This window comes from Mastomys coucha, unplaced genomic scaffold (assembly GCF_008632895.1).
Source record: "Mastomys coucha isolate ucsf_1 unplaced genomic scaffold, UCSF_Mcou_1 pScaffold18, whole genome shotgun sequence".
Lineage (NCBI taxonomy): Eukaryota > Metazoa > Chordata > Mammalia > Rodentia > Muridae > Mastomys > Mastomys coucha.
Window position 1 is genome coordinate 4926832 of NW_022196900.1, and position 25500 is coordinate 4952331.

The 25500-nt window shown below is 45.7% G+C and overlaps 1 protein-coding gene across 3 annotated transcripts; it reads left to right on the forward strand.

Annotated features, from left to right (window-relative positions):
- The first annotated feature begins 2726 nt into the window (after nt 1-2726).
- On the forward strand, nt 2727-23078 carry Clta (clathrin light chain A). Of its 3 annotated transcripts, XM_031377249.1 has the most exons (7): nt 3133-3494; nt 9238-9275; nt 10311-10428; nt 16009-16120; nt 20478-20531; nt 21651-21686; nt 22633-23078. In XM_031377249.1, the coding sequence occupies exons 1-7, from the start codon at nt 3278-3280 to the stop codon at nt 22802-22804; spliced, it is 747 nt and encodes a 248-aa protein (XP_031233109.1). In that variant the 5' UTR covers nt 3133-3277; the 3' UTR covers nt 22805-23078. The 3 variants fall into 3 exon arrangements, with proteins under 3 accessions (XP_031233111.1, XP_031233109.1, XP_031233110.1); XM_031377250.1 differs by lacking the exon at nt 21651-21686 and having other exon boundaries at nt 3134-3494; XM_031377251.1 differs by lacking the exons at nt 20478-20531; nt 21651-21686 and having other exon boundaries at nt 2727-3494.
- The last annotated feature ends 2422 nt before the right edge of the window (nt 23079-25500 follow it).

Here is a 25500-nt window from a genome sequence, read left to right on the forward strand (position 1 = left end):
GATGGAAACTTAGCTGGGTGGGATCTTGCCCCAAAGTCACCACTTTCTTAGTTTCACTTAGTGTCTTTAATCTATTTATCTTCCTAAACACAGGATTTAGCTCCATTCCACTTCTTTAATCCTTGAATCATATATTCTGTATTTTCCCTTCCTAAGCTTGCTACACTTGATCAAAATGCTCTTCATGAGAGCAAACCACAGGCCGGAGTCTATGGTAGGCTTTTTTGAGATTTCCTTTGTCAATGCAATTAATCTGAATCTTTTTACCTTAGCTTCAGACAAGGGCAAAAAGCAGCTACATTCTTCACCAAAATATCACAAGAACAGTCTCTAGGCCACATACTAAAATTCTTCTCCACTGAAACCTCTTTAGCCAGACCCCCACAGTTCAAGTCACTCTCAGCACCACTGTCTTTTATGCTTCTACTAGAATTGCCCATTAAGCCCCGCAAAATCCACGGCTTTCCAAAATCCACATTACTCCAAACAAAAGCATGGCCAGGCCTATCACAGCAATACCCCAGTCCCTGGTACCAACTTCTTAGTTAGGGTTTCAACTGCTGTGAAGAGACACCATGACCAAGGCGGCTCTTTTAAAGGAAAATATTTAATTGGGATTGGCTTACAGGTTCAGAGGTTCAGTCTGGGAAGCGTGGTGGCATGCAGGCAGGCATGGTGCTGGAGAAGGAGCTGAGAGCTCTATGTCTTTGGAGATTTCTTTCTTATACTGGTTTGTTTGGTTATACTTTGTTTTATTGTTTGTTTGTTTTCTTATATTCTTTTTTTAACCTTACTGGTCTTTTGTTTGTATATTAAGGTTTCCAGTTTTGAGCTTTTATGGGTTTTGCCTCTCTAGCTGTATGTGTGTGTGTGTGTGTGTGTACACATGTTTCTTGTGCTCTTAGTTTAAACTTTATTAATCTGTTCATTTAATTTTATTATTGTCTTCATTTTCCTGTTTTTTGTTTGTTTGTTTGTTTGTTTTAGACTTACTTATTATATATACAGTGTTCTGCCTACATTCCAGAAGAGGGAACCAAATCTCATGTGGTTGTTGGGAATTGAACTCAGGACCTCTGGAAGAACAGCCGGTGCTCTTAACCACTGAGCCATCTGCCCAGCCCATCCTACTTGTTTTTCAAATAGTGAGAAAGGAGTGGAGTTTGAAGGGTGGGGAGGTGGAGAAGAACTGGGAGATGAAGAAAGGGAACCATAATTGAAAATATAAAAATTGAAATAGTATGAAACTATTTGATTAAAAATGTAAAAAAAGGGGGGCATATTACAGATTTGCCTAACAGAAGCATTTTCTCAATCTCCAAATGACTCTAGCTTGTGCCAAGTTGATATAAAACTAGCCAGCAAGCCAGAGTCGTCTCTCCCCGGGGCCCTGTCTTGGTAGTCTCTGCTAGTTTCACAGGGACGTTCCAGAGATGATTGAGGAAAATACTCCATACATCATTACCTTCTTTGTTTTGTTTTTTAGACATCATCTGCCCTGGCATCTAGATCACACTGGCCTCAAACTCATGTTTTGGTTTGATGGTTTTTTGTTTTTTTTTAGGGTTTGTCCTAGTCAGGGTTTCTATTGCTTCGATGAAACATCATGACCAAAAAGCAAGTTGGGGAGGAAAGGGTTTATATGGCTTACACTTCCACATTGCTGTTTATCACTGAAGGAAGTCAGGACAGGAACTCAAACATTACAGAATCCTGGAAGCAGGAGCTGATGCAGAAGCCATGGTGGTATGCATGGTAGGGGTTCTGTTTACTGGGCTTGCTTCCCCTGGCTTGTTCAGCCTGCTTTATAATAGAATCCAGGACCACCAGCTGACAGGCCCTCCCCCATCAATCACTTATTAAGAAAATGCCTTTCAGCTGGATCTTATGGAGGCATTTTCTCAATTGAGGTTCCCCCTTTTCGGGTAATTCTAGCTTGTGTCAAGTTGAGAGAAAGACTAGCGAGCATACATCTGCTTCTGCCTCCAGAATGCTGGTTTTATAAATGGGCATTAACTTTCCCCAAACTTTTCTATAAATTGTTTTTACATTTATCTTGTGTGTACTGTGTTGAATATGTGTGCAACAGCATATTTGATCGTGTCATGGTAGCCAACTCAGGTCATCAGGCCTGCAATCAACATATTTACCTGCTACGTAAGCCATGTTGCCAGCCTTCTAAACTTCTTACAGTCCATGTTAAGATGGTTTTAGAAGGCCCATGTAGTCCAGTGGTAGAGAGCTTGCCTAGCAAGTGTGTAGCCTTCTGTCCCCATTCATCAAAACAGAGGAAAGAAATAGTTTATGTAGTTACTTAAAAAGTAACAAACAAGCAACAACAAAAAACCAAAGATATGTGTATTAAAACACACACAGGACTGGCAAGATGGCCACTGGATAAAGGTGCTGCCACCATGCCTCGAGTTCCATCCAAGGGACCCACATGGTAGAACTGCCTCCCAACAAGTTGGCTTCCGATCTACGCACACATTTAAAGTAACTATTATTTAAAAAAAAAAAAAATTGAACTCACATTTTTCCTGTCCTTACCATTTCTGAAGGCATCTTTGAGCCAAGTGTTGGTTGGTTGTTTCATGGGAGTTTCTACATGATGACCAAGCTGGCCTCAAACTCCTAGGTTCAGGCAGTAAAGTGACCTTTGGGTTTTTTTTTGTTTTTTTTTGTTTTGTTTTGTTTTGTTTTTGTCTTGTTTTCTTTCTTTATAGTGTGGTGACATTAAATGCTAAGTGCACTTCTCCTGGTATATGCACCTATAAAATTTTTCAATAATCCAGGAGGGAGGCAATGTAAGATTCTTCTACCAGCTTTCGAGGACACTGAGGTTCAAAAAAACCAAGTGGTTGTGTGTTGAGTAGTTGAGAAGAGCTCACATCCCTGGTCCCCACAAACCCCTCAAACAAGCCCCACTGAAGGCTGTTCCTGTGCCTGGTCACTCCAGCTCCTGATGCTCTGCGACTCCCAGCTTTCTGTAAGGTGGCACTTCCGCTGGCTCCGCCCTCCGCTCCCAGTCACGAGTTGTCCCCAGGGCTCCCCCCCCTTTGCCAGCTGATTGGGCAGCTCCTGTCTTCTGATTGGCTGTTCTTTTTTGTGGCTCGCCAACCCAACCGGATGTAGAAGCAGGGTTTCCGCTTCCACCTTCTCCTCTCGCTCGTCCTCCGGTAGTAGCCGCCAGCACAGTGTCCGCTGCTGGGCGGGGTGTCGGCGGATCGGTCGGTTGGTTTCGGCTTCGGCTTCGCAGCGGTTGAGTTGGGCCGTCATGGCTGAGTTGGATCCATTCGGCGCTCCCGCCGGTGCGCCCGGTGGCCCCGCGCTAGGGAACGGGGTGGCGGGCGCTGGCGAGGAAGACCCGGCCGCGGCCTTCTTGGCGCAGCAAGAGAGTGAGATTGCGGGCATCGAGAACGACGAGGCCTTCGCCATCCTGGACGGCGGCGCCCCCGGGCCGCAACCACACGGCGAGCCGCCGGGGGGTCCCGGTGAGAGGGCAGCGGCGTTCGGGCGGGAGGACTTGCGGGCACACTCGGCTCGGTACTTTTACGCGGAACTTGGGCTTCTGGCTGAAGCTTTAGAAGCGCAAAGAGGAAGTGAGACCCCGTCTGGGTCATTGCACAGACCTCCGCTGCTGCAGGCTGCCGGCTTCCGAGTGCTGCTCACCCGGGGCCGAGGGGATCGCAGATGCAGTCAATGTCAGGATCCCGGCCCGTTCTGTCCAACTTTCCACCAAGCACTTGCTGTGCTTGAAGCCTGGTCTCTGAAGCTGCCGCATTGGCGCAGTTTGGCCAGACTTACTGATGAGTCTGAGTCCCCTCGGAAATAATTGCTTATTAGGGAAAAGTAAGAATACTATAAACTTTGGGACACAGGTGCAAACAAAAAATGTCAACGTAGCTCAGCGGTTAAAGATACATAAAACTTTGGATTGTGGGGAGGAAGATGGGCTGGCCGTGGAGAAAGAAACTGACCCAGGATAGGTGTTACATTACCTACATTGCATACATTGTTGAGGGTAGGACTCCTGGTGCTGTTCTTTGGAAACAGCTTTGGAAGGAATTATTGCCTCGGAATAGCTAGGGATAGTCCGGACCAATCAAAGAGGGGGAGAGAAAGATGAACGGAGTGCAGTGTGGGCCTTTCCACAGCAAAACTCAAGCAAAAGAGACGGGATAGGGTGATGACAGCTTGGCCTTTGGATAGCTTCCTTGTTTGATGCTCCGGATTGTGGTGTGGGAGGAAAGATTGAGTGGAAAGGCCTATTCAGTAGTAAAGGAAGTAGGAAATTAGCTAGAAAAGAGAGAGAGAGACAGACAAGACAGTAGCTTTGCATTTACAAGGGAAAAAAGCTTGCCATTGTGGAGCATGCACTTAGGGATTTGGGACCTTGGTGCCAGAGGTTCACCACCTGCCTGAGTAACATAGGGGGAACCCTCCACCAAAAAAAAAATGCAACTTAAAAAAAATTAAATGGCAGTCTCTGGGCGAGTAAGAATATCTACCCTCTAAACTCTGTGACTGAGGCAGGTAACGGGTGAGAGCAAACATCATGGAGTGAGTGGTACAGACTTAGGCTTTGGCGCCCCAGAGTGATGCTTTGTGTGTGTTCGAGGCCAGAGATCACAAAGGACCATTCTAGGCAAGCAGAATATTTTTGAGACAGCCTTGCTCCTACTTTGCAGCCTCTGGGTTTGTTTATTTAACAAAACCAAAATAAACCAGGACATTATGCTCTCCCCGACAAATCCTTCCCAGCAGGAACTTATGGAACCTGCACTGTACCCCAGGTTTGCAGTTTCCAGCAAGCTGCTTGGACAGGACTGCGCCGTCACCTAGAGCTGAGATTTGGTGTTAAGCGGCAGAGGCTGTTTTCTTTGAGTGGGCTTTTTGCATTTGCCTGAGAACTTCCGAAATTTGTTTTTTTAGCTCTATAGTGTCCTTCATTTAATAGAAAACTGAATCCTAGAGAGCTGTGACTTGGGGAAGAAAGCAGCTGCACCCTGACGCCCCCTCACCCCCCCAGGCTGCACCTTGTCCTGTTGCCGGTGTTTTAGCAGGGTGTGTTTGGATGGAAGAGCGGCTTTGTGGGTGCTTCAGGAAGGCAAGAACTGGGGGAAGTAGCACCCCTAGCAGAGTAAAGAGTCTACGGGCAGTGTTGTATATGTTGTCACATCTGGATCACTTAAGTTTCTGGTGTATAGTAGGTGCTCATGTGTTTGACAAATAAATAGGCGGAAAGAGCGGTTGACAGAGCACACAGCTTTTGGGGACACGCAGTTTGGGAAGATAAAACGGAGAGACGAGAGCTGCACAGTTGCACCTTCAGCAAAGGGAAGGAAAGGGATGGTTGCTGACTTAGTTCCTGGGAAAGACGGTTTTATGCACTAAGCATTTAATGACTTAATGCCAGCTCCTGACTCTCTCGAGGGTGGTAATACTGCAATCTCAGCGCTTCCTTTGGGGAGTAGCGAACTTTCGTACTCAAACAGGAGTGGTTGGGACTTGGGCTGGCCTGCTTGAGGGTGAATTTGGGCAATTTATGTAACTATCATCACTGCCTAACTGGCTCTCTTCTCTGTTAAGGTACATAATATATACCACATGGCGTTTTAGAAGTTCATTAATTTGCCTGTGAAGTGCTTACTAGTGTGTAGTAAGCAGTCAGTGAATTTTTGCTACTATTTTCCTGGAAGTGGGAAGAGGCGTTTTACAAGGCTTGAAGGCTTTGGGGGATACTGAGTGGGTGGGAGCTCTGCTTCGTATACTTTCCAGAGGGACAGAGAAAAAAGACAAGCTTGCTACCTCTTCCAGGAAAATGCTCACAGGTTAAACAGAAGGCTGGGCCAAGACATATGTTTAGGGATACGAGGTAACCAACAGGGTGAAGTGGCTGAGGGTAGTACCAAAGCACAGATGGTCAGGAAGGAGGTGGGGCAAGTCTAGATATTGAAAAAAAAAAAATCCCTCACTGGTGGGAGCTGGAGGAGAGGATGTAGAAGTTATTGGTGGTCACAAAGCGTGTTGTCACAAGGCACTATGTTTCTGACAAGCCAAGAGATGATGAGTTAAAGTGTTGTTTTCTGAAGGGAGATTAATTTTATTGGTAGAAATAGAAGAAAGAAATTAAGAGTGTTACACGTGATATTTAAATACGCTGTGCATCTACTGCATCCAACACTCCTCCTACCTCTGGACCCATGCAGCATCTGCCAGCGAGGCTAAGGTGTCCGCATGTTTCAGATGAGAATTGATTACTGTGCAAGTTAAGCTGTCTCATAAGGTACAAGCTAATCAGTGGCTCAGCTAGGATTCAGCCCTAGGTCTGCCTGACTTCACTTGCTGACGTAAACATAAGGTTAAAGTTGTTTTGCTCCATGGAAACTTTTCTGTGGCCCTTGGTTATTTTCCTCTTTCGGGGATGGGGTGGTGGTGTGAGACAGGGTCTGTCCCCTGTAGCCTGGACTGTCCTGGAACTTGCTATAAACACAGCTGGCAGAACTCAAACCACCTGCTGCTGTCTCTGAAGTTCTGGGGTTAAAGCATGTGCTAGTGTGCCTGACTTGGCCTTTGTGTCTTTCTGGACTTCCTTTTTTGTTTTTTTTGAGACAGGCTTTCTCTGTGCCCTGGCTGTCCTGGAACTCACTCAGAAGACAAGGCTTCAGAGATCTGCCCACCTCTGCCTCCCAAGTGCTGGGATTAAAGATGTGCCCCATTACTGCCTGCCTTCTTTCTGGACTTAAGATGCTTGAGCAAGTTTTCTTCGGGATCGTTGGAGTTAGTTGTAGCTGTCCTAAATCAAGTGCCATAGATAAATTCCTTTGTTTCTGTAGACTGTCTTTTGACTTGGGTCATTGATTCGTGTAAGAATAAGAAGAGAACTAGCGAGATGGCTCAGTGGCACTGGCTGCTCTTTCAAAGGAACAGGCTGCAGTTCCTAGCATCACATGGTACCTGTAACTCCAGTTTCTGGTGATCCGATTACCACTTCTTGTCTTTGCAGGCATTGCATACATGGTGGCACACACATACATATGGATAAGGCACTCATATGCATACAATAAGTGTTTAAAATGTCAGAAAAACAATATAATATCTAATAAAGAGCTCAAAGCATGTGCCAGAGGGTCAGGATGAATCCTCAGACCCAGAGGACAGGCTGCAAGCAGTTCAGGAAGTGTGGGGTGTACGTTGCTCTGCTTTAATATAGAGTCATGGCCAAAGTCTTCTTTTGGAAATGGCCCTAGGCTGAACTATATTAACTGTGTTAGCTGTAATATATTAACCATACTGTAGGACTGGTCAGACTAGCCATCAGAGGCTCTAGGATTTAAAACCATCTCACTCTTCTACCGTACACAAAAACAAATTCCAGGTGTAATAGACATTTTTAAAGTACCAAAAGAGGGCCAGTGAGATGACTCAGTGGGTGAAAGGCCCCTGCTGTCAAACGTGATGGCCTAAATAAATAAAGTACCATAAATTATTTTTGTAAGTACCAGAAGCAAACTTCTGTTGTGGGATAGCCTGTGCAGAAGCCACACAGGAGGAGTTGGTAACATTTGCAGACAAATTTGTAGTTCTCAGGATTGAATGTCGTAAGCCAAATTGAAAAACAAAATGGGGTGTTGGGATATAGCTCAGTTGGTAGAGTGCTTGCCTAGTGTGCATGAAGCCCTCCGTTCAATTCGCAGTACCATATAAACTGACTTATATGGTGGGGTAGGCCTGTATTTCCAGCACTTGGGAGAGTATTACAAATTTAAGGTCAGCCGGGCAGTGGTGGCGCACACCTTTAATTCCAGCACTTGGGAGGCCGAGGCAGGTGGATTTCTGAGTTCGAGGCCAGCCTGGTCTACAGAGTGAGTTCCAGGACAGCCAGGGCTATACAGAGAAACCCTGTCTCCAAAAAAAAAAAAGTTTAAGGTCATTCTTACCAACATGATGTTTGAAGACAGTCAGAGCTACAGTGAAAGCCTATGTCAATTATACACACACACACACACACACACACACACAAATGGTGAAAGGAGATGGCTCAAATCCTGCACAAGCTTGAAACGCTGAGTTAGATCCCAAGTACTCATGTAAAATCTGGCTGCTGTGGTGGGTGCCTGTAATCCCAGAGTTGGGAGGAGACAAGATCCCTGGTGCTTGCTGGTCAACCAGCAGACTATGTCTTAAAAAAATAAGGTTGAAATCAGTTGGGGGAAGATATCCAACAAGAACCCCTGAGCTCTTTGTGCTTGCACAGGTGCAAGAGAGAGGAGCCTGGGGAGGGAAGTGAACAAAACGGGGAATACTTGCAGTAGAATAGGTTTATTAATAAAGAAAATTTAGAGATCAGAAGACAGTAAAAACAGACAAATCTCAGTTGAATAAAGAAGAAAGTGAGATGTCTGATACATCATTACCTCACAGGGAATAGGGACCTTCACAATAATACATACCTTGTGGCCCAGCAATTCTACAACAAGGAATTCATCAAAGGAGTAGTTGACTACACAGGCCAAGTACTTTTATTCACTGTTAGGAGCCTTTGTTAAAATTGTTAGGCTGTATGCCACCTACCTTTAGTTTCTTGCTATGGCTGATGCTCACCTGGGATTTGCCCAGGCTGGTCTCACAACCCTTGATCTCCTGCCTCAGCTTCTGAGTGCTGGCACTACAGGATTGTATGAACACACATAGTTCATGTCCATACCCCAGCCCCTGTGTGTGCGTGCAGGTCAGAGGAAAGCTTGCAGGAGTCCTGTTCTACTGTGTGGGTCATAGGGATTGGACCTGGGGTGTCAGGCAATTTTTTTAAAAAATTATGTATGTGAGCATTTTGCCAGTATACATGTTTCTGCACCACTAGGGTTCCTGGTACTGATGGAGGCCAGAGGAGAGCATTGGATCTCTTGGAACTGAAGTTACGGTGGCTTTAAGTTGCCCTGTGGGTGCTGGGAATCATCAACCCTGGGTCCTCAGGGGCCTCCAGCGAGAGCGCTGAGCTATCTTTCCAGCTACCTCCCCCACCAGAGTATTTTGCCTTTTGGTCCTGGGGCCTCTCTGAGGCCTGCAGGCTAGGCAAGCTGTCTGGCCATCGAGCTGTACTCTAGCCCCTGCTACCACTTAAAGGCTATTCAGTAGCTCATAGTTGCTATAGCACAGAATATTGTTTTCTTCTATATAATCCTTAATCCTTAAGTAGCCCTGATTGACAGACTGAAATCTTATGTCTTACAGATGCCGTTGACGGAGTGATGAATGGTGAATACTACCAGGTACAGAGTGCTCTTAACTATATTAAATGATAGTAAACTGGAGTCTTAACTGTGATTTGAACTGGCTGACCTAAAAAGAGACCCCAGCACTGGTGCACTGTCTACCAGAGTAGACAATGGCAGAAAGAGCTTTTTTGAAAAACATAAAATTTGAAACAATGATCATCATCCTCATTTTAAGCACTGTGTGCCATATGCCATATCCAGCACTATAAAAGTCACTAGTAACAGTGTGGGCCTGGCTGTCCTGGAATTCCCTAGTCGACCAGGCTAGGTTACCTCACAGTTTTCACTTGCCTCTGCCTCCTGAGAGCTGGGATCCACCACTAAGCCTGGCAGTCACTAGAACTTTAAGTAATTCTCTTTTTTCTCTTTGTTAGAGTCTAATAGGGTTAAGCTGGTAATGACCCCCAGTTGGCCACATAGTATAATTCTCAAATCAGTTCACAGCTATGAGTTTTTGTCAACGTGTTATTAGCTCTCAAGTCTTTACCCGCTACAGAGAAGTGTCCCTGCCCTCTGACTCATAGTTGCCCACAGTTTTTGGTCCTTCCCTGATTTGACTATAGTTGCTATATATTTTCTTTTGAATTCTTTCTTAAAATTTACCATTGGTTAGATGGCATTCAGTGACTGTTTCCTGTGTGGTAAAATGGCATTTGAAATCTTAGGCTCTAGGCTTGGCTGTTACTTTGAAGGTAGCACATAATCTCTCTGTCAAGTGAGGAGAGAAACTGATCACTGTGTCCTAATATGTCCCTTGCCCATCCAGCCTCAACTTTCCTATCACCCACTCGTGCTCCACTTTTTAACAGATAACAACTACTCTACCTCCCTCCTCAGAGCGCAAAGACCCAGCTCAGTAATGCTGTAATGCGGAAGCTCTGGTGGCTTGTAGGGCTCTCTTTTTGCTTTAAGTAACCCTTTAACATTTTACACAGCCTCACAATGTGACCTGATGTTCTTCGACTCTTATGAAGACCATTTCAGAAAGGATTGGGGTACTGATAGACTATGTAACTGTTTTGTGTTAAGGAGAGCAATGGTCCGACAGACAGTTACGCAGCCATATCAGAAGTGGATCGATTGCAATCAGAGCCTGAAAGTATCCGTAAGTGGAGAGAAGAGCAAACAGAGCGCTTGGAAGCCCTCGGTAAGGAATCCCATTTTGCCTTCGGGTGTCTGTTTTCAGTAGAGTAGTTGACCTGGACTGTGCTCACGCTCTTATCCTTCTGAAGCTTGCAGCAGCCATAGTGTTTCTATTCGGTCTTGATGAAGTTGTAGTTTTCAGCCTAGAGGTCGCAAGGCCACTGACATGGACAGATATGCTTCATCAGAGGCTATTGCATCAGGAGGCATCTTCTCCAGGAAGACCCCTGGATTTGAAGTGAAAGGCTCAGTTTAGGATTCCACCTTACTGACTGTGTGGGCGCCTGGTTCCCATCTTTCATTCTGTCATCATCCGAGAGGAAGTCAGTGTTACTGACCTAGAGCTGAGTGCTGTTTACAAGGGTATATGGGAATTTGAGGTACCGTTCATTAATGTTAAGTACCTTTCCATTGTTATGACAACATAGTGGAGCGAATCAGCTTACGGAAGAAGGTTCAATTTGGCTCATAGTTTCAGAAATGAGCTGCTGGCTCTATTGCTTTTAGGTCTGACAAGACAGAAACATCCTGGCAGAACAGGCAGAAGACATCTGTTCACCTCATGGCAGATAGGAAACGGAGAGCCCGGGAGGCTAAGGGCCTCATACACCTTCAGAGGGACTCTCCGCAGCCACTTCACTCAGGCTTACCTTTCCCTGTTACCACATCTCCCAGTGGTCCATTTGATTGTGAATCAGTCATGGATCAGCCCATCAATTAGGTTGGATCTCTTGTAGTCCAGTCACTTCCCAAACAATAGCACCATGATCCCTTTTTTTAAAGGTTCATAGTTGAATTTATGTGTATGAATATTTTAGCAGCATGTATGTCTGGACATGTGTCTGGTACCTGCAGAGGTCAGAAGAGGTACCCTGCACCTGGAGGTATGGATGTTTGTGACCTATTATGTGGATGCTGGTCTTCTGCAAATCAACAAGTGCTCTAATGTCCTGACTCTTGTCTCAGGCTTCCTACATGAGTCTTTTTAGGGGTCCTATCATATCCAAATCATACCAGGAAACATGGACTTCTTTTCTTAGCCTTACTATCCCTGCTGTAAGGTAAGGGCTTTTTTGCATTTTAAAAAAATGATTTATTTTTATCTTATGTGTATTGGTGGTTTTGACTCCATGTTTGTCTCTGTGTGGGTGTTGGTGCCCTGGAACAGGAGTTACAGACAGTTGTGAGCTGCCATGTGGGTGCTGGGAGTTGAACCCAGGTCCTTTGGAAGAGCAGCCAGGGCTCTCAGCTGCTGAGCCATCTCTCCAGCTCCCTTTTGCATTTTTATGAGATGGTGTTGACGATTATAAGTAGACTCTTTGAAGCACACAGCTAAGTAGTAATAAAAACAAATTTGAGTTTGTCTGCTCTGCTTCAGGACCCACGTTCACCCCACTAGCCACACTGCTTTCTAAATGCATTGTGTGTGCATGGCAGGCCAGGCCCTACTTTGGCATCAGCTTCTGGTAGAAATATATACCTTAATGTCACCCATTCCTTCAAGATGAGGGAAGCCTGGTGGCGTGGAGTGCTGTGACAGTGTGAGAAGAGTGTCTATAGTCCTGGCTGTCCTGGGGCTTGCTGTGTAGACCAGGTTAGCCTAGTTCCTGCCTGCCTCAGCCTACTGAGTGCTGAGAGTAAAGGTGTGCACTATCATGCCCAGCTCTTAATGACTTTCATTTACTTAGAGTGTGTATCTATCTGTATGTGTGTGCTTCATTTATTTTTAGATTTGTTTATTATATTTTGTGTGCCTGAGTGTTTTGCTTATACACACACACACATCACATATAAATACACATACCAGTGGTGCCTGGTGCCTTCAGAGGCTAGAAGAGGGTTTGGGATTCCTTGGAACCAAAATGGATGATTGAGAGCCACCGTGTGGGTGCTAAGAACCTAACCTGGATCCTGTGTAGAGCAACAAATTCTCCTAACTGCCAGGGCATCACTCTAGCCGTACATGTATGGCTTTTAGATGTGCACATACTCCTTCTGTTTTGGCTGATAATAGAGACATAACTTCTGTCTATTTTATTCTATAGCCCCTAGAAGTAGTGAAGTCTTCATGTACCTATGTCCGTATTCTCCCAGACACTACCTAATGAAACATGACTCCTATGTTTCAGATGGGGTAACTGACTCCTAGGAGGAAGAGGAGACCTGGTCCACATTATCTAACCAGTCAGCGCCGGGTCTTTTATCCCTAGTTTCAAAGCTTTCAAAACAGAGTAACCCTGAATAGCCGTAGCTAAATGTTTTCCTAGGTGGAGATAGTTGGTGCCTATACCTTTGCCAGTTTGGATGTGGTAATACACAGTCTAGTAGCCTCTGACCGTATGTGGGTGTTGAAGTACTTGTAACTGAATTCCAAAGCTCAGTTTTAAATTTTGCTCATTTTTAGTAAGCTTACATTCCAGTGGCCTGTGTGGCTGCACACTCCTGTGTTGGAGAGTGTAGTTTAGGGAGTTGCAAACAAGATGACAAGGCTTAGCAGCTGTAGTTTTTCTGCTTGCTTTATGTTTGTTTTTAGTGAAGGCTTGGAGGCAGAGTTTGTCTTCACAGAAAGAGTGCCTGTTGGTGATAGGAAATTTCTTCTTTTTTATTTCATCAAGTTTGTGTTTGAACAATTTTTTGAAGAATTTCTTAACTAGGGAGCCCGCACCCAGCTCCACCACAGTCTCATAGTGTAGCCCTATTTGCTCTGAAATTTGTTGTGTATACCAAACTGGCTTTAAACTTAAGAGCATTACAGGTCTGCATCCCCAGTCCCAACTCAGGACGGCCACTTAGGGAAAGTCGAACATTTGGTCTTGTATTGCAGTCAGATGGTTGGCAGTTAGGGGTTTCTGCGCTTTTACCCTTTTTTCTGCAAGAGATGAGAAAACACTGGTGTTTGGCCCGAGTCAGTGGCCGTGGTCTCAGATGGCATTCCTTTCAGGAGCAGTGAGGCTGGCTGGGAAGAAGGTTCCTGTCCGTGTGCCTCGCTCTCAGGAGGTGCCGTCCTTCCTGCTCCAGCTCATGCTTAGATCTGTGTCCCATCAGGCTGAGCAGCAAGGATTCTCCATTACTTCTAGTAGCACATCCGAAATCTGTAAAGCCAGAAGACAAACATCCTGGTTTTTATACTAGATACAGTCTAACATACAGATGCTTGCCCATTTTACTCCAGTTAGACTAATCCATTCTAGAAAAATGGCCATACTTTAATCCTAATATTTAATGAAAAATACATATGCTGGCTGTGGTGATGCCTGTCTCTAATCGTAGTAATTGAGAAACAGACAAGTTTGAGGCCAGTCTCAGCTGTACAGCAAGTCCATTCTGGGCCACGTAATGAAACTCTGAAAAAAGAAAGACATCTTTTTTAAAGACACAGTCTTTCTATTATGTATCTCTTGTTTCTCTGGCTGTCCTGGAACTTGATACTTAGATCAGACTGGCCTCAAATTCACAGAGAACCGTCTGCCTCTGCCTCCCAGGTGCTGGGACTAAAGGTGTGTGCTGTCATGCCTAGCCCTAACAAAAATAATTCCAGTGATTGTTAGAATACATAGAATATAGTCCAATCAAAAAACAGTTAAAAATTTTAAACATTTCAAAGTTCCATTGTGGGGCCCAGGACTGGGCTTAGGTCATCGCGCTTGCACAGCAGGTGCTTCTGCTCCAGAGTCATCGTGCCAGCCACAAAAGGGCTGTGATTGGGAGGTAGTTCTACTTTGCAGTTAGGTTTGGTGGTAGGTTTGTATCTCATTGAAGCTCACATGGCCTCCTCAACTTCAAGAATCTGATAGCAGTGTAGTTTATCCTCTGTCCCAGGTGCGCCTCAGACAGCGCCATCAGAAGTCCTCTGCTGGTATGTCAGAGGCTTTAGTGGAAACCCCAAGTAGACGGGCCTCGTGTGAGTTCTAGGCCATCTTCTAAACAACAGAGGAGGTGTAATAGCAGGACACTTGGAGGTGACTCCCACAGCCTGGCCCAGGTTGTTAGTGTGTCTTGCAAGGGCAGATGCCCAGGAACGCTCTTGCTTCTTCAGACCAGATGGCTCCCTGCCTTCACTTCCTTTTCCCAGATGCTAGTTACAGGGTGGGCCCTTCCTCTGCACTCATGAGCTGGGTTACTGTAGCCTTGATGGTTATATAATCATGTGCTTATTTCCAGGCTTTCCTACTGCAGTAAGTCAAGTGTGAGCTTGAGAGCAGACTAGGTCTTTGCTCTCCCCTTATCCGTGGCAAGTTCACTCAACTTTTTGAGTTTTTTTTTTCCTCACTACTGAAAATGAACCTAAAATTTTTCTTCTTGGGAATATTGTAAAGATTGGGGTACATGTAAAGCATATGCCAAAGCGGATGTCCTCAAGAACACGTTTGACTGTTAGAGTGACTCACGTGTGCCGCTAGCGGTGATCATGTTTCCCTACCTTTGTGACGGATGGTCTTCAATCAAACACTGTGCAAAACTACATTTACTCTGAAAACTTCACATTGGAGTTGGAAAGATGGCTCAGAGGTTAAGAGCACTTGTTGCTCTTGCAGAGGATCCAGGTTGAGTTCGTAGCACCCACACGGCAGCTCACAACCGTCTGTAACTCCATCTCACGGGTTCTCATGCTTCTGGCCTCTGGGCACCTGCATATGTGCCCGATTATGTGTGAGTGTATGTGCACACACAATAGAAAATAGAGTTTCCAAAGGAGAAAATGTTTGAGAATCCAGGCTAGCAAACCTACATATGTGAGTTTTCTGAACCTACTGTCTTGAGCCCTTTGGTGATTATTAAACAGTGATCCTGTGTCCTTGGCCCTTGCAGCTCCCTCCATCCCTGTTCTCTTGCAGTTAGCTCTGTTACAGACTAACAGCTGTCCAAGCTGGAGTAGGTATTCTGTGGTCTGATTCGTGAGTCGTTTCTACCTCTGCTAATTTTACTGTTAGTTTCCTGCCTTGCACAAGTGTTTCTACCATATTTATAGTTAGGGGAGTAACTTTGTGTTGTATAAAACTATGAGTGGTTGCTTTAGGGGTATGGCTATGTACATTTCTAGAAGACTTAGAAGAATTTGTTTAGTTAGTTGGGAGAGTGCTTGCCCGGCATGCGCACAGCCCTGAAGTCAGTCTCTCAACATAATAGAAAACTGGGCGTAATCATTCATTTCTGTAGGCTAGTGTTCAGAGGGGAAAGCAGGAGGCAGAAGTTCAAGGCTTTCACGGTGTTATAGGTTTAGGGCCATCATGGGCTACATGAAATACTGGCTCAAAAAAAGAAAAAGGTTGTATGTATGCCTGTGTACCATAAGTTTGAAGTACCTATAGAGGCCAGAGAGGGTATTGGATCCTCTTGAACTGGAGTTAACGATGGTTGTAAGCTACCATGGGATGTGGGTGCTGGGAATGGAACCCTGGTCCTCTGAAAGAGTAGCCAGTGCTCTTAACTGATGAGCCACCTCCCATCCTTCTCTTCGCCCCCCGACATATATATGCTCGGACATTCCGATACCTCAGTAAATTCAGTAGGACCAAAATGTTACACATTGAAATGAACTTATTTTTGCTTTCTCTCAATTGCATTCTTTTCTCTCTTTTACAAGATGCCAATTCTCGGAAGCAAGAAGCGGAGTGGAAAGAAAAGGCAATAAAGGAGTTAGAAGAGTGGTACGCGAGGCAGGACGAGCAGCTACAGAAGACAAAGGCAAACAACAGGTTGGTCCTCTCTCTGAGACAGAGTCACATCCATTCTAGAACCCTGTTTAGGTTCCTGGCTGTGCCTGCCTTCTTAGAGTGGCCTTGGAGATCTGGAGGAAACTGCTAGAAACAGAGGTCCAAAGTTTTCTGCATCTTGTAAGCAAAATTCAACTTGGATTGAGTTTGACTCTTAAACTGGGTTTGGTTTCATGAGCTGTAATGGTGTGGTCTGGGAAAGTTAGGCTTTGGAGAGCCCTGAGATGAAAGGTCAGTTGCAGAGTCTTGTTACTTAGGAGACATTACAGACTAACTTACATAGATCCCCTAAATGTAGTCCTGCCCTCCTAAAAAGGCTTTCTGAATTCCTTAGCATGGACGTGCTCTGTAATTAGGTAGCTCAGGATGTTCCAGCGTGGACTGGTGTGTCTGAAGACAGCTATAGTGCGCTCATACACATGAAATAAATAAAACATTTTGTGTGTGTGTGTATATATATATTACACTTACTGAAAGTTGTACTGTGAAAGGTAATAATGAAGACATTGGGAACAGGCTTTCTATTGCGTTAGTTTTTGCTTACTCCTTTTATTTATAGGAATGCCCCGTGTCTATTGTAGGAACTTAACGTTAGCGCAAACACTCCTCTTATCATTACCAAACAGTAGCTGTGGTATGCACTCATTTCTTAGGGGCCCTTAGAGGTAGCCTAGGGAGACTGAAGGCAGATTAGCTTTCTGCTGGATTCAGAGCCACCCACCTTTTACCAAGTAGGAGGCATGCCACTCATTTTATTGTTAAAAACAAAAAACAAAACAAAGCCCAAGGCAGACTGGGCCTTAGGTTATTCTCTATGGGCTGAGTCTGGCATTTTGGGGGCAGCTCTTAGACGGAAATCTGTCAGAAAATGTAGCTGGCTCCTTCACCAGCCTGCTGATGCCATTGTGAAGCAGCTGTGACAGAATAAGTGGGCTCTTCTATGTGACAGTCCTTTAAACTTCCCGTGTTTCTTGATCACCTTTGGCCCTGTCCTTTGATGCCAAGCCCAGGCCTCTCAACCTGGTCATTTCTCTGAGGGATATACTCTATTGTGGTGCCTTTCAGGTTCCATTTGAGTAAGGTGGGAACAACTCTGTGGTCAGGGTCAGTTGCCACTCAGCTGCGCAGAGCCTCTGCGCTGATGTAAAGGGTGAAATGCCCACCACCTCAGATGTTCCCCTCTGGGTCAAGTGCAGCTCTGCAGTACAGAAAGATGCTGCAGTGTGGGGATACTCCCCAGTAAAGGTGCCTCAACACCGTTCTACTCTGAAAGCCCTGGGTCAAGTCCACTGACTCCTCCTGCATCAGGTCCCATGGTTTCAGCAATTTGACAAACAGGCTTTCTATTGCGTTAGTTTTTGCTTACTCCCCTTATTTAAAGGAATGCCCTGTGTCTATTGTAGGAACTTGACCTTAGAGGGTGAGGTTCTGAGCAGGTAGTTGGATTGTGTAGACTTTAGTTTACTTAGAATCGTAGAATGCTGAGCTGCTCCCAGCCCTTGGGAGGCAGAGGCAAGCGGATTTCTGAGTTTGAGGCCAGCCTGGTCTACAGAGTGAGTTCCAGGACAGCCAGGGCTATACAAAGAAACCCTGTCTCGAAAATCCAAAATAAAAGAAAAAAAAAAAAAGAAGAAGAAGAAGAATGCTGAGTTGCCTGATCCTCAGAGAGATTTCTCATGGAGTGTTAATGTATCGATGTCAGAAACCAGCTCCTCTGCCTCATAAAACCTGCTCACAGCTCTAGTCTGAGTGCATAAAGTTGGGGTGTGCCAGCCACCATCCCCACAAGCGTAGGATAGAAGATATGTTTTTCTCCTCCAGTCCTGTAGTTTTTGTCTTTTTGTCTTTATTTTGAGGCAGTCTTTGTATCCCTGGTGGGATTAAAGGCATGTGCTGCCACTGCCCAGCTTCCCGTGATTCCTTCAGAGGACGGTGGCTAGGAGTGAAGCTCTGGGATGTAGGACCTTGTGTCAATCAGTCAAAGCATTGGGGGTGCCACACTGCTCTAATCGGATCTCTGAAGACAGAGATGAGGCTAACCTGGAACATACAGGCCTATTCTTAAACAAAACAAAACCCCTCACCACTTGGGAGCACATCCAGGCTGAGGAAGAGTCAACAGAAGGGTGGGGGGCCAGGAAGGTGGTAGTGTTTGGTTCCCATGTAGCCGATACTGTGTTGTCAGTGCCAAACCGTATCTTTTATCCCAGGTTAGATCCTACCTGCCGTTGCCCCAGAGCTTGAATCACTCAGTAGTGGGCTGTGAGAAAGAATTCCCTTTTCAGAGACTCAGAACAGTGGAAGTGTCCTGCAGTTCATCTGTGGGGGGACAACTCTAGAACATCTCCCTTCCCAATCACCCCCTTGTTAGTGGTCTCTTGTGTTAGGACTTTCAGCTCTAACCAGGGCCTAAAACCATTTGAGGAATTCAATCTGTTATTCTTAGCAGTGATAGACTTCTTTTTCCATGCCCACTGTGGAGCTATTTATAGAGTGGAGTTCTGAATTGTTATTTTAGGCCTTTGGTCAGGCATTCCTCGCCTTTCCCAGGCTTCCCTGAGCACCCTGACAGGATAAGGTCAGCCTTATCCTGGGAGAAGAACAGACAGGTGGGGTGCCTGTGTTTGCTGTGTATCATTTTGCCCTTGGAGGCCTGCTTGTCTTTGACAAGCTCTTTATTCTTGGGGCTAGTTGTGAAGAGGCAGAGGCAGAGCCTCACAAAGACCTTTGTTGTGAGGGGAGGCAGTAAAACTTCCCCCCTTCCCCCAGCACGCACGCACGCACGCACGCACGCACGCACACACACACACACACACACACACACACACACACACACACACACACCCCTCTTAGAGCAAGGAAGCAGTAAATGGATTAGGCTGAGCCTTCTGTAAACTAAAGGGATTATGGTGGAGAGCTGCAGGCGCCCGCCTTTGCCTCCCACTGGCTTGACTCACCAGCAGCTGGTTTCCCTGCTGAGGCCCCTGCAGAGTTACAACCAGGCTGCTCCTTTGGCTATCTTTAAATTTCCCCAGATATCCTCTGGGTAGAGAATTAGGAAAGAATGAAGGGTATGTGTGCACTTGAAAAGTAAACAAAGTGCTGGAGGTGTAGTCCAGTTAGTAGTGATTGCATAGCTTGGTGAGGCCCTGGGCTTGATCGCAGGCTGCCTGAAGTAGATAATCACAATCCCAGCATTCCTAAGGCTGGGGACCAGAGGCAGGAGAACTAGAACTTCAAGGTCATCCTCAGTTACCTGTCAAGTTTAAGGCCAGCCTGGGCTACATGAGGTCCTGTATCAAAATGAAATAAACTAGAATATGTTACTAGATTTTCCTTTCATTATAAATGTGTATGTAAACTAATGAGTGATCATGATTGTCCTTTAAAAATGACCCTTCCAGCCAGTTTCTGCCTCTACAAAGTGAGATCCTGTCTCAAAAAACAAAATTTTCCTGTTTTTTATCCTAAAACAATGGAGCAAAGGACAAGCTGAAACTTAGCAAGTTTATTCGCAGTGTACCTGTGCCCTGGTTAGTCAAATCCTCCACATCCCTACTCCACCCATCTCCTACCCACCCCCACCCCCGAGTATATAAAGACTTGGTGAGGTCAAGATTTTAAGCTACATTCTGTTAAAAGGCCAGACTGGCATGTAAGTGTTTAGAAACTGTCCTGGTTTCTATTTCCCCAGACCACTTACCCTCCAGCCTCTTCTATGTCTGAGGCTGACATTGTGCAACAGCCACAGGTTTTTGATTCCACCAAGCGAGTATGGGAGAGCAGTGATTGGGTCCAAGATTTGGAATTAAAGCTTTGGGGCTGTGCCCATCTGTTGGCTGGCAGTGATAATACCCAATGATAATTCTTGAGGCTGGCAGAAAGGCAGCACGGCATCCTGAGCTGGCAAACGTTAGTTTCTAGTGAGTAAAACGTGTACTGAGATCTACACTGCCACTAGCTGACCAAGTCTTTTTCATGGAGCCTTGGTCACCTTACCTGGGAGGCAGGTGAGAACACCGTCAGCATAGGTGGTGACGGTTGCAGTGTGTGGTATGGCACGTAGCCCATAACAGAGTGCTTACTAAAGGTCGTCGCCAGTAAGGCCCAAAGCCGAAGCTGCAGTGCTCTCCTATAGAGAGCCCATGAAGGCCAGCTTCCAGGATGCCTCTGTCCACTGGAGTGCCCACTGCTGGAAGCCCCCGGGGTCAGATGGAGCCCTGGGAGCAGCTCCTGGGGGCCGTCACACCTCTACTGTGGATTTTAGATGTTTCTGCTTCTCAATGTTTTCTCTTTTTTCCTGCCTGCTTGCCTGCCTTTTGGACTTCTTGCTGTCTAGGGTGGCAGATGAAGCTTTCTACAAACAACCCTTCGCTGACGTGATTGGTTATGTGTATGTTGCAAAACTAATTCCTTTTCTTGTTTTGATTCTTCCTTTCTGTTTAGAGTTAATATTCCTTTTTGTCACAAGTTGCTTTGCTTTTTAAAATATTTCACATTGGCTCTGTGGGGCTGCTTGAGAGTTTATAAGCTAGATATGACCGTTGCTAATCTTGCAGAACTATCATTCCACGAACTCCCTGGTGGCCATTTTCATACTTGAGGTCCTGGAGGGAAGCAAGCTTTCATGCTCTCTGGGAAGGGTTTGTTTTGAGCTTAGGTGGGTCTGACCACTTGCTGGTACTGCCAGCTTCCAGGCCCTGCTGCCTGCCTGTCTGCCTAAGACGGGAAGGAGAGTCTCCCTTGTGGAGCTATTGATGACCTAAGATGTGGGGCCATGATCAGCAGCACCTTATTACCAGAGTCAGAGCTGGGGAGGGGGGCTTAAAGAAAGTGAAGTGTCTCTCACTCAGGCAGCGTGGGTACCTCTCACTGTTTCTCCCTGGTCTTAGATATTAGAAATTGCTATTTTAGTGGCCAGCTTCTGGTGCCCTGTCCCCTCACCCCAGCACAGAGTTCACAGCTGTGAAGTCAAGATAGTCAAAACTGTCCAGTAAACTACTTCAGTTTTCTCCCCCAGAAGAAAAAGCTTTTCTGGAAAGCTTTTTTTTGTTTTGTTTTTAATAAAGATCTTTGTTAGTGAAAACAAGATTGCTGAGGACTTGAAAATACTTGGACCTGTTTTCCTTTTTATGACAGAACTAGGAGGAAAAAATAACAACTACTTGGGGAAGGTGGTAGGCAGAGACTCTTGGGGCCCATGACCCTGAGATGGCCACCTTAGGTTTCCTGGGCCCCGGTGAGTTTGCAGTGAGACTTGTGAAATGCTGGACTTACAGGTGGTGTTCACTTGGACTTTTACACATTCTCTGGAGTAGAGATGGAGACTGGAAAAGTTGAGTCTGGGTCTGCTGGACAGCAGGGTGGCCCGGCAAAGGCAGCTGCACCTCCCAGGCCTAGAGAGAGCGGCAAGGGCATGTCTAGCTTACTGACCATCTGCATCGAGCCATTCTCATTTTCTATATCTGACTTAAAGTTTCTCCTTGTTTCTTTTCTTCTCTTCACCTTTAAGCACAAACATAAACCATCCTTGCTACAGCCTAGAACAGTTAAGTAAACCTTTCTCACTGCCCCTAACTGTGTGTGCCATGAAGTCGCAGTGTTGGGCTTCAGCAGTGTTTGCCACGGCCATCCCTGTGATAGTGCAACCCTCTGTCCCCACAGACCGGTCATCTCCATTGCTTTTGCTTTGCCCGTGATGCTTGTTGGAGTAGCTGAAGTCCACCGTGTCTTTCCCACTTCTCCCACGTGCCTTTGGGCTGTTGCTCCAGCTAGTTAGTTCCCACTGGGGGTGGGCTGATCCTCATGTGAAAGAATGTTGGAGTGGCATCCTGCCAAAAAGCAGCTCAGGTTGGCTCTCCTGCCAGGGTCTCCCCTGAGTGGCACCAGACACCTGGCTGGAGAGAAAATGGCAGACTGTTGGCTGAGCTGGTGAATGTCCTAACAACCCCTTCCAGAATGGCTTTTGTCTCTAGTGCCTGCTAGCATGGGAGCTTGGTCTGGAATGCCTTTTGCTCTGCCCTGTTTCTCTCCAGCCTTAGGAGTTGAGGTAATTATGCAGTGACCCAGGGGCTTTTTAGAAGTCTTAATTCCCTTGAACCTCAGTGTAGCCCAGCACAAGCTACTCTGCACACCCTTAATCAGCCAGCTGCTTTGCTCTTGATCAGAAAAGCAGTTTGTAGTTGGTCAAGGACTTGCTTTTCATGCTCTGATGAGCAGAGCTAGCCATAGAGACGGACCGAGCCCTGAACCAAACCTGTACTCCGCCATTTCACACAGCAGCCTGGGTACCTGTATCTAGGAGAGTTGGCCACATGTCTGCCCCTGCTTCTGACATGAGCTAGGGGCTGATACTCTTCTGGAAAACTCGAGTGCCACTGAGTCAAAAGTCACTTACTCTGTAGCAGGTTATAGCAAGGCAGCCACTAGATTGCTCAAAGGGTTGTTTGTTTGTTTGTTTACATTAAACCAACATATTTTGTTATTGCTTCCAGGGCAGCAGAAGAAGCCTTTGTAAACGACATTGACGAGTCATCCCCAGGCACTGAGTGGGAGCGGGTGGCCCGCCTGTGTGACTTTAACCCCAAGTCCAGCAAACAGGCCAAAGATGTCTCTCGCATGCGCTCAGTCCTCATCTCCCTGAAGCAGGCCCCCCTGGTGCACTGAAGAGCCACCCCGTGGAAACACTACGTCTACAATATCTTAATCCTACTCAGTGAAGCTGTTCACGTAATTGGATTAATTATGTTGAGTTCTTTTGGACCAAACCTTTTGTCTTTAGAGTTGATCATTGTTTGTGATTGCATGTTTCCTTCAACTGTGTTCTCCCTGGCATTCAGAGAAGAGAGAGGAAGAGGAAGGGAGAGAAGCTCCCGACAGTAGCCTCAACCTGTGCTTTTGTGCATTATTCTGAGAATAAATTTCTGTTTCAAACAATATATACATGAAGCATCTTTAATTGATCCGAAAATGGTCCTGCAGCTTGGGGCAAGCTTAAAGGGGTGTGAGGGATTCTCGTTTATTTCTGGAGCTGAGAAGGCACAGTTATTGAGCATCTACCCTTTTTAAACTATAGTAACTCCATATTTCTGGTATTTGGGGGTTGGGATACTAGAGAGTGAACCTGGGGTCTTGGGTGCTATGGAACCTGCTGTCACAGCCCATCAGCTGCCCTCTCTACCTTTTGAAATAGGGGTCCAACTTAACCAGTTTCTCCTCTCCCCTGAACCTCCATGTTCTAGAACATGGCCCTTGGTTTTGGTATTGACCATCTCTGGGGTTTGTTTGGATATTTTGTCAGTTTTAAGTTTTGATATTATCCAGATGAAATAAACTAGGGACAGAAGTGATGGCGGTAAGTTCCAAGGCTAAATCATAAAGGGCAGCACAGACGTGCACCTCGTGGGGAGCAGAGGCTCTCCAGCCCGTGACTCGGACATCACTGATGCAGTCACTGATGTTTAGAGTCCTCCGAGTCTTTTGTTGCACGGCATTTACAATTTTTGCTTAGCCACATGTAGCTTCATAAGGAGACAGAATGAGGGGAGAGGCTGGCCATGAGGGCTCACGCCTTTCATCCCAGGACTGGTGAAGCAGAGGAAGGTGGATCTCTTGAGTTTGAGGCCAGTCTGGTCCACAGAGTGAGTTACAAGCCACTAAGGCTGCCTTTAAAAAAGAGGAAGTAGTAATCGGTTCCCAGGTTATTCAGAGGGTGTTCAACATTTAGTGTTGAGCTTCCTTCCTCAGCCTACCTTTTCTCTGTCAAATACTAGATGCTAGTTTAATAATGGTCTCTATTAGTAGCTCCTTTTCCCTTGGTTAAGAAAGCAGTGGTACTTGATAACATAAATTATATAATGGTAAAAGGTAAGCAAGGCCACAAATACAGAGCTCTTTTGGGAAAAGAAGTGATTTTTTACCTGAGTTACATAAGGGTAAGCCTACTGAAAGGGTGTTAAGACTTGGACAAGGGAATGTATTTTTTTTCTCTTAAATTTGGTTCAGAATTGCAATAAAATATTTATTTAAATTGAGACATAGTTTCACCATATATATTTCGTCAGAATGTATTACACTTTCCACGATTTGATTAAAACTAAGATTTAGCTTTCAGTTTGGTATCATCCTTTCAAATATATGGCTCACAGCATGGTAGCAGTGCAGTTGTTTGGTGTGCAGTAATTACAGGGTAACCCATCACTAAGTGATGAGACCCCTTAGTCCCATCCTCTGTCCCAGACATAGCTGCCTGGATAATAACCAGGCCCACGTGATGAGTGAAGGCAGCAGTTCTCAACCTGTGGGTCGTAACCCCTTGGGTCAGAAGACCCTTTTCACAGGGGGCATATATCAGATATCCTACATATCATATATTTACATTTTGATTCATTACTGTAGGAGAATTACAGTTAGCAACAAAGTAATTTTATGGTTCGGGGTCACCACAACATGAGTGGTATTAACTCATTTAATACCTGGAACTATATATAGTAAAGGATTACAGCATAAAGAAGGTTGAGAAACCACTGGTTTAAGGGCTGGATCTAACCAGCCCAAGAAAGATGTATGTAGCCGATAGCAAAGCTGGAGGGGCTGAGCCTCTGAACTCTTTTGACACTGATGGCACCAGTATAGGCATGAAGCTGCAGGGTTTGGAGTTTGCCCTGCTGGGTTTGGTTTATGTCCAGTGTTCTCATTGTGCTCCTGTTTCCCACTGTGGCCGATAATTCCTTCTGTGCCCCATTCCTCATGCCCCTAGTCCCATGCCTCCACTGCTCTCTTTGGAAGCAAAATATATACTCTACCATTGTGGGCTGGAAGTCTGTAATTTTCATTTTACCAGGACGTAGCTGAGAGATTCCCTTACGTCTCCGAAGAAACTTAATACTTAGTTTTAAGACTGTTAGAGACTACAGGGACTTTCAAGGTGGACTGACTGACTACTTTGCATTGCAGTATGTCCATGAGTTTATGGGAGTCAGGAGTGGATGCAGTTCGAATGGGAATGTCTTCCGTAGGCTCAGGTATGGTGCTGTTTGCCGGGGGCAGCCTGGGTAAGTCCATGGCCTCCCCCATTTGCACTCACTCACCCTGCTGCTGTTTGCTTGTGACTGAAGATGTGGTTTCTCAAACTCCCTGCCCTGGCCTCCTGTTCCTGTGCCTTCCCAGTCTATGGATTCTCTAGAACTATAAGCTAATGAAACTCTCCCTTCTGTAACTTGCCTTGGTCACCATCAGAGCAGCAGAAGGTAACTGATATAATGGCACTTGTTGGTGCTTATTCCAGGGTACTGTTAGTAGGCAGAACTTCGGACTTTTATATTTTGTCATCCCAGAAAGAGCAGATTTTAAGCTGCGTGTGG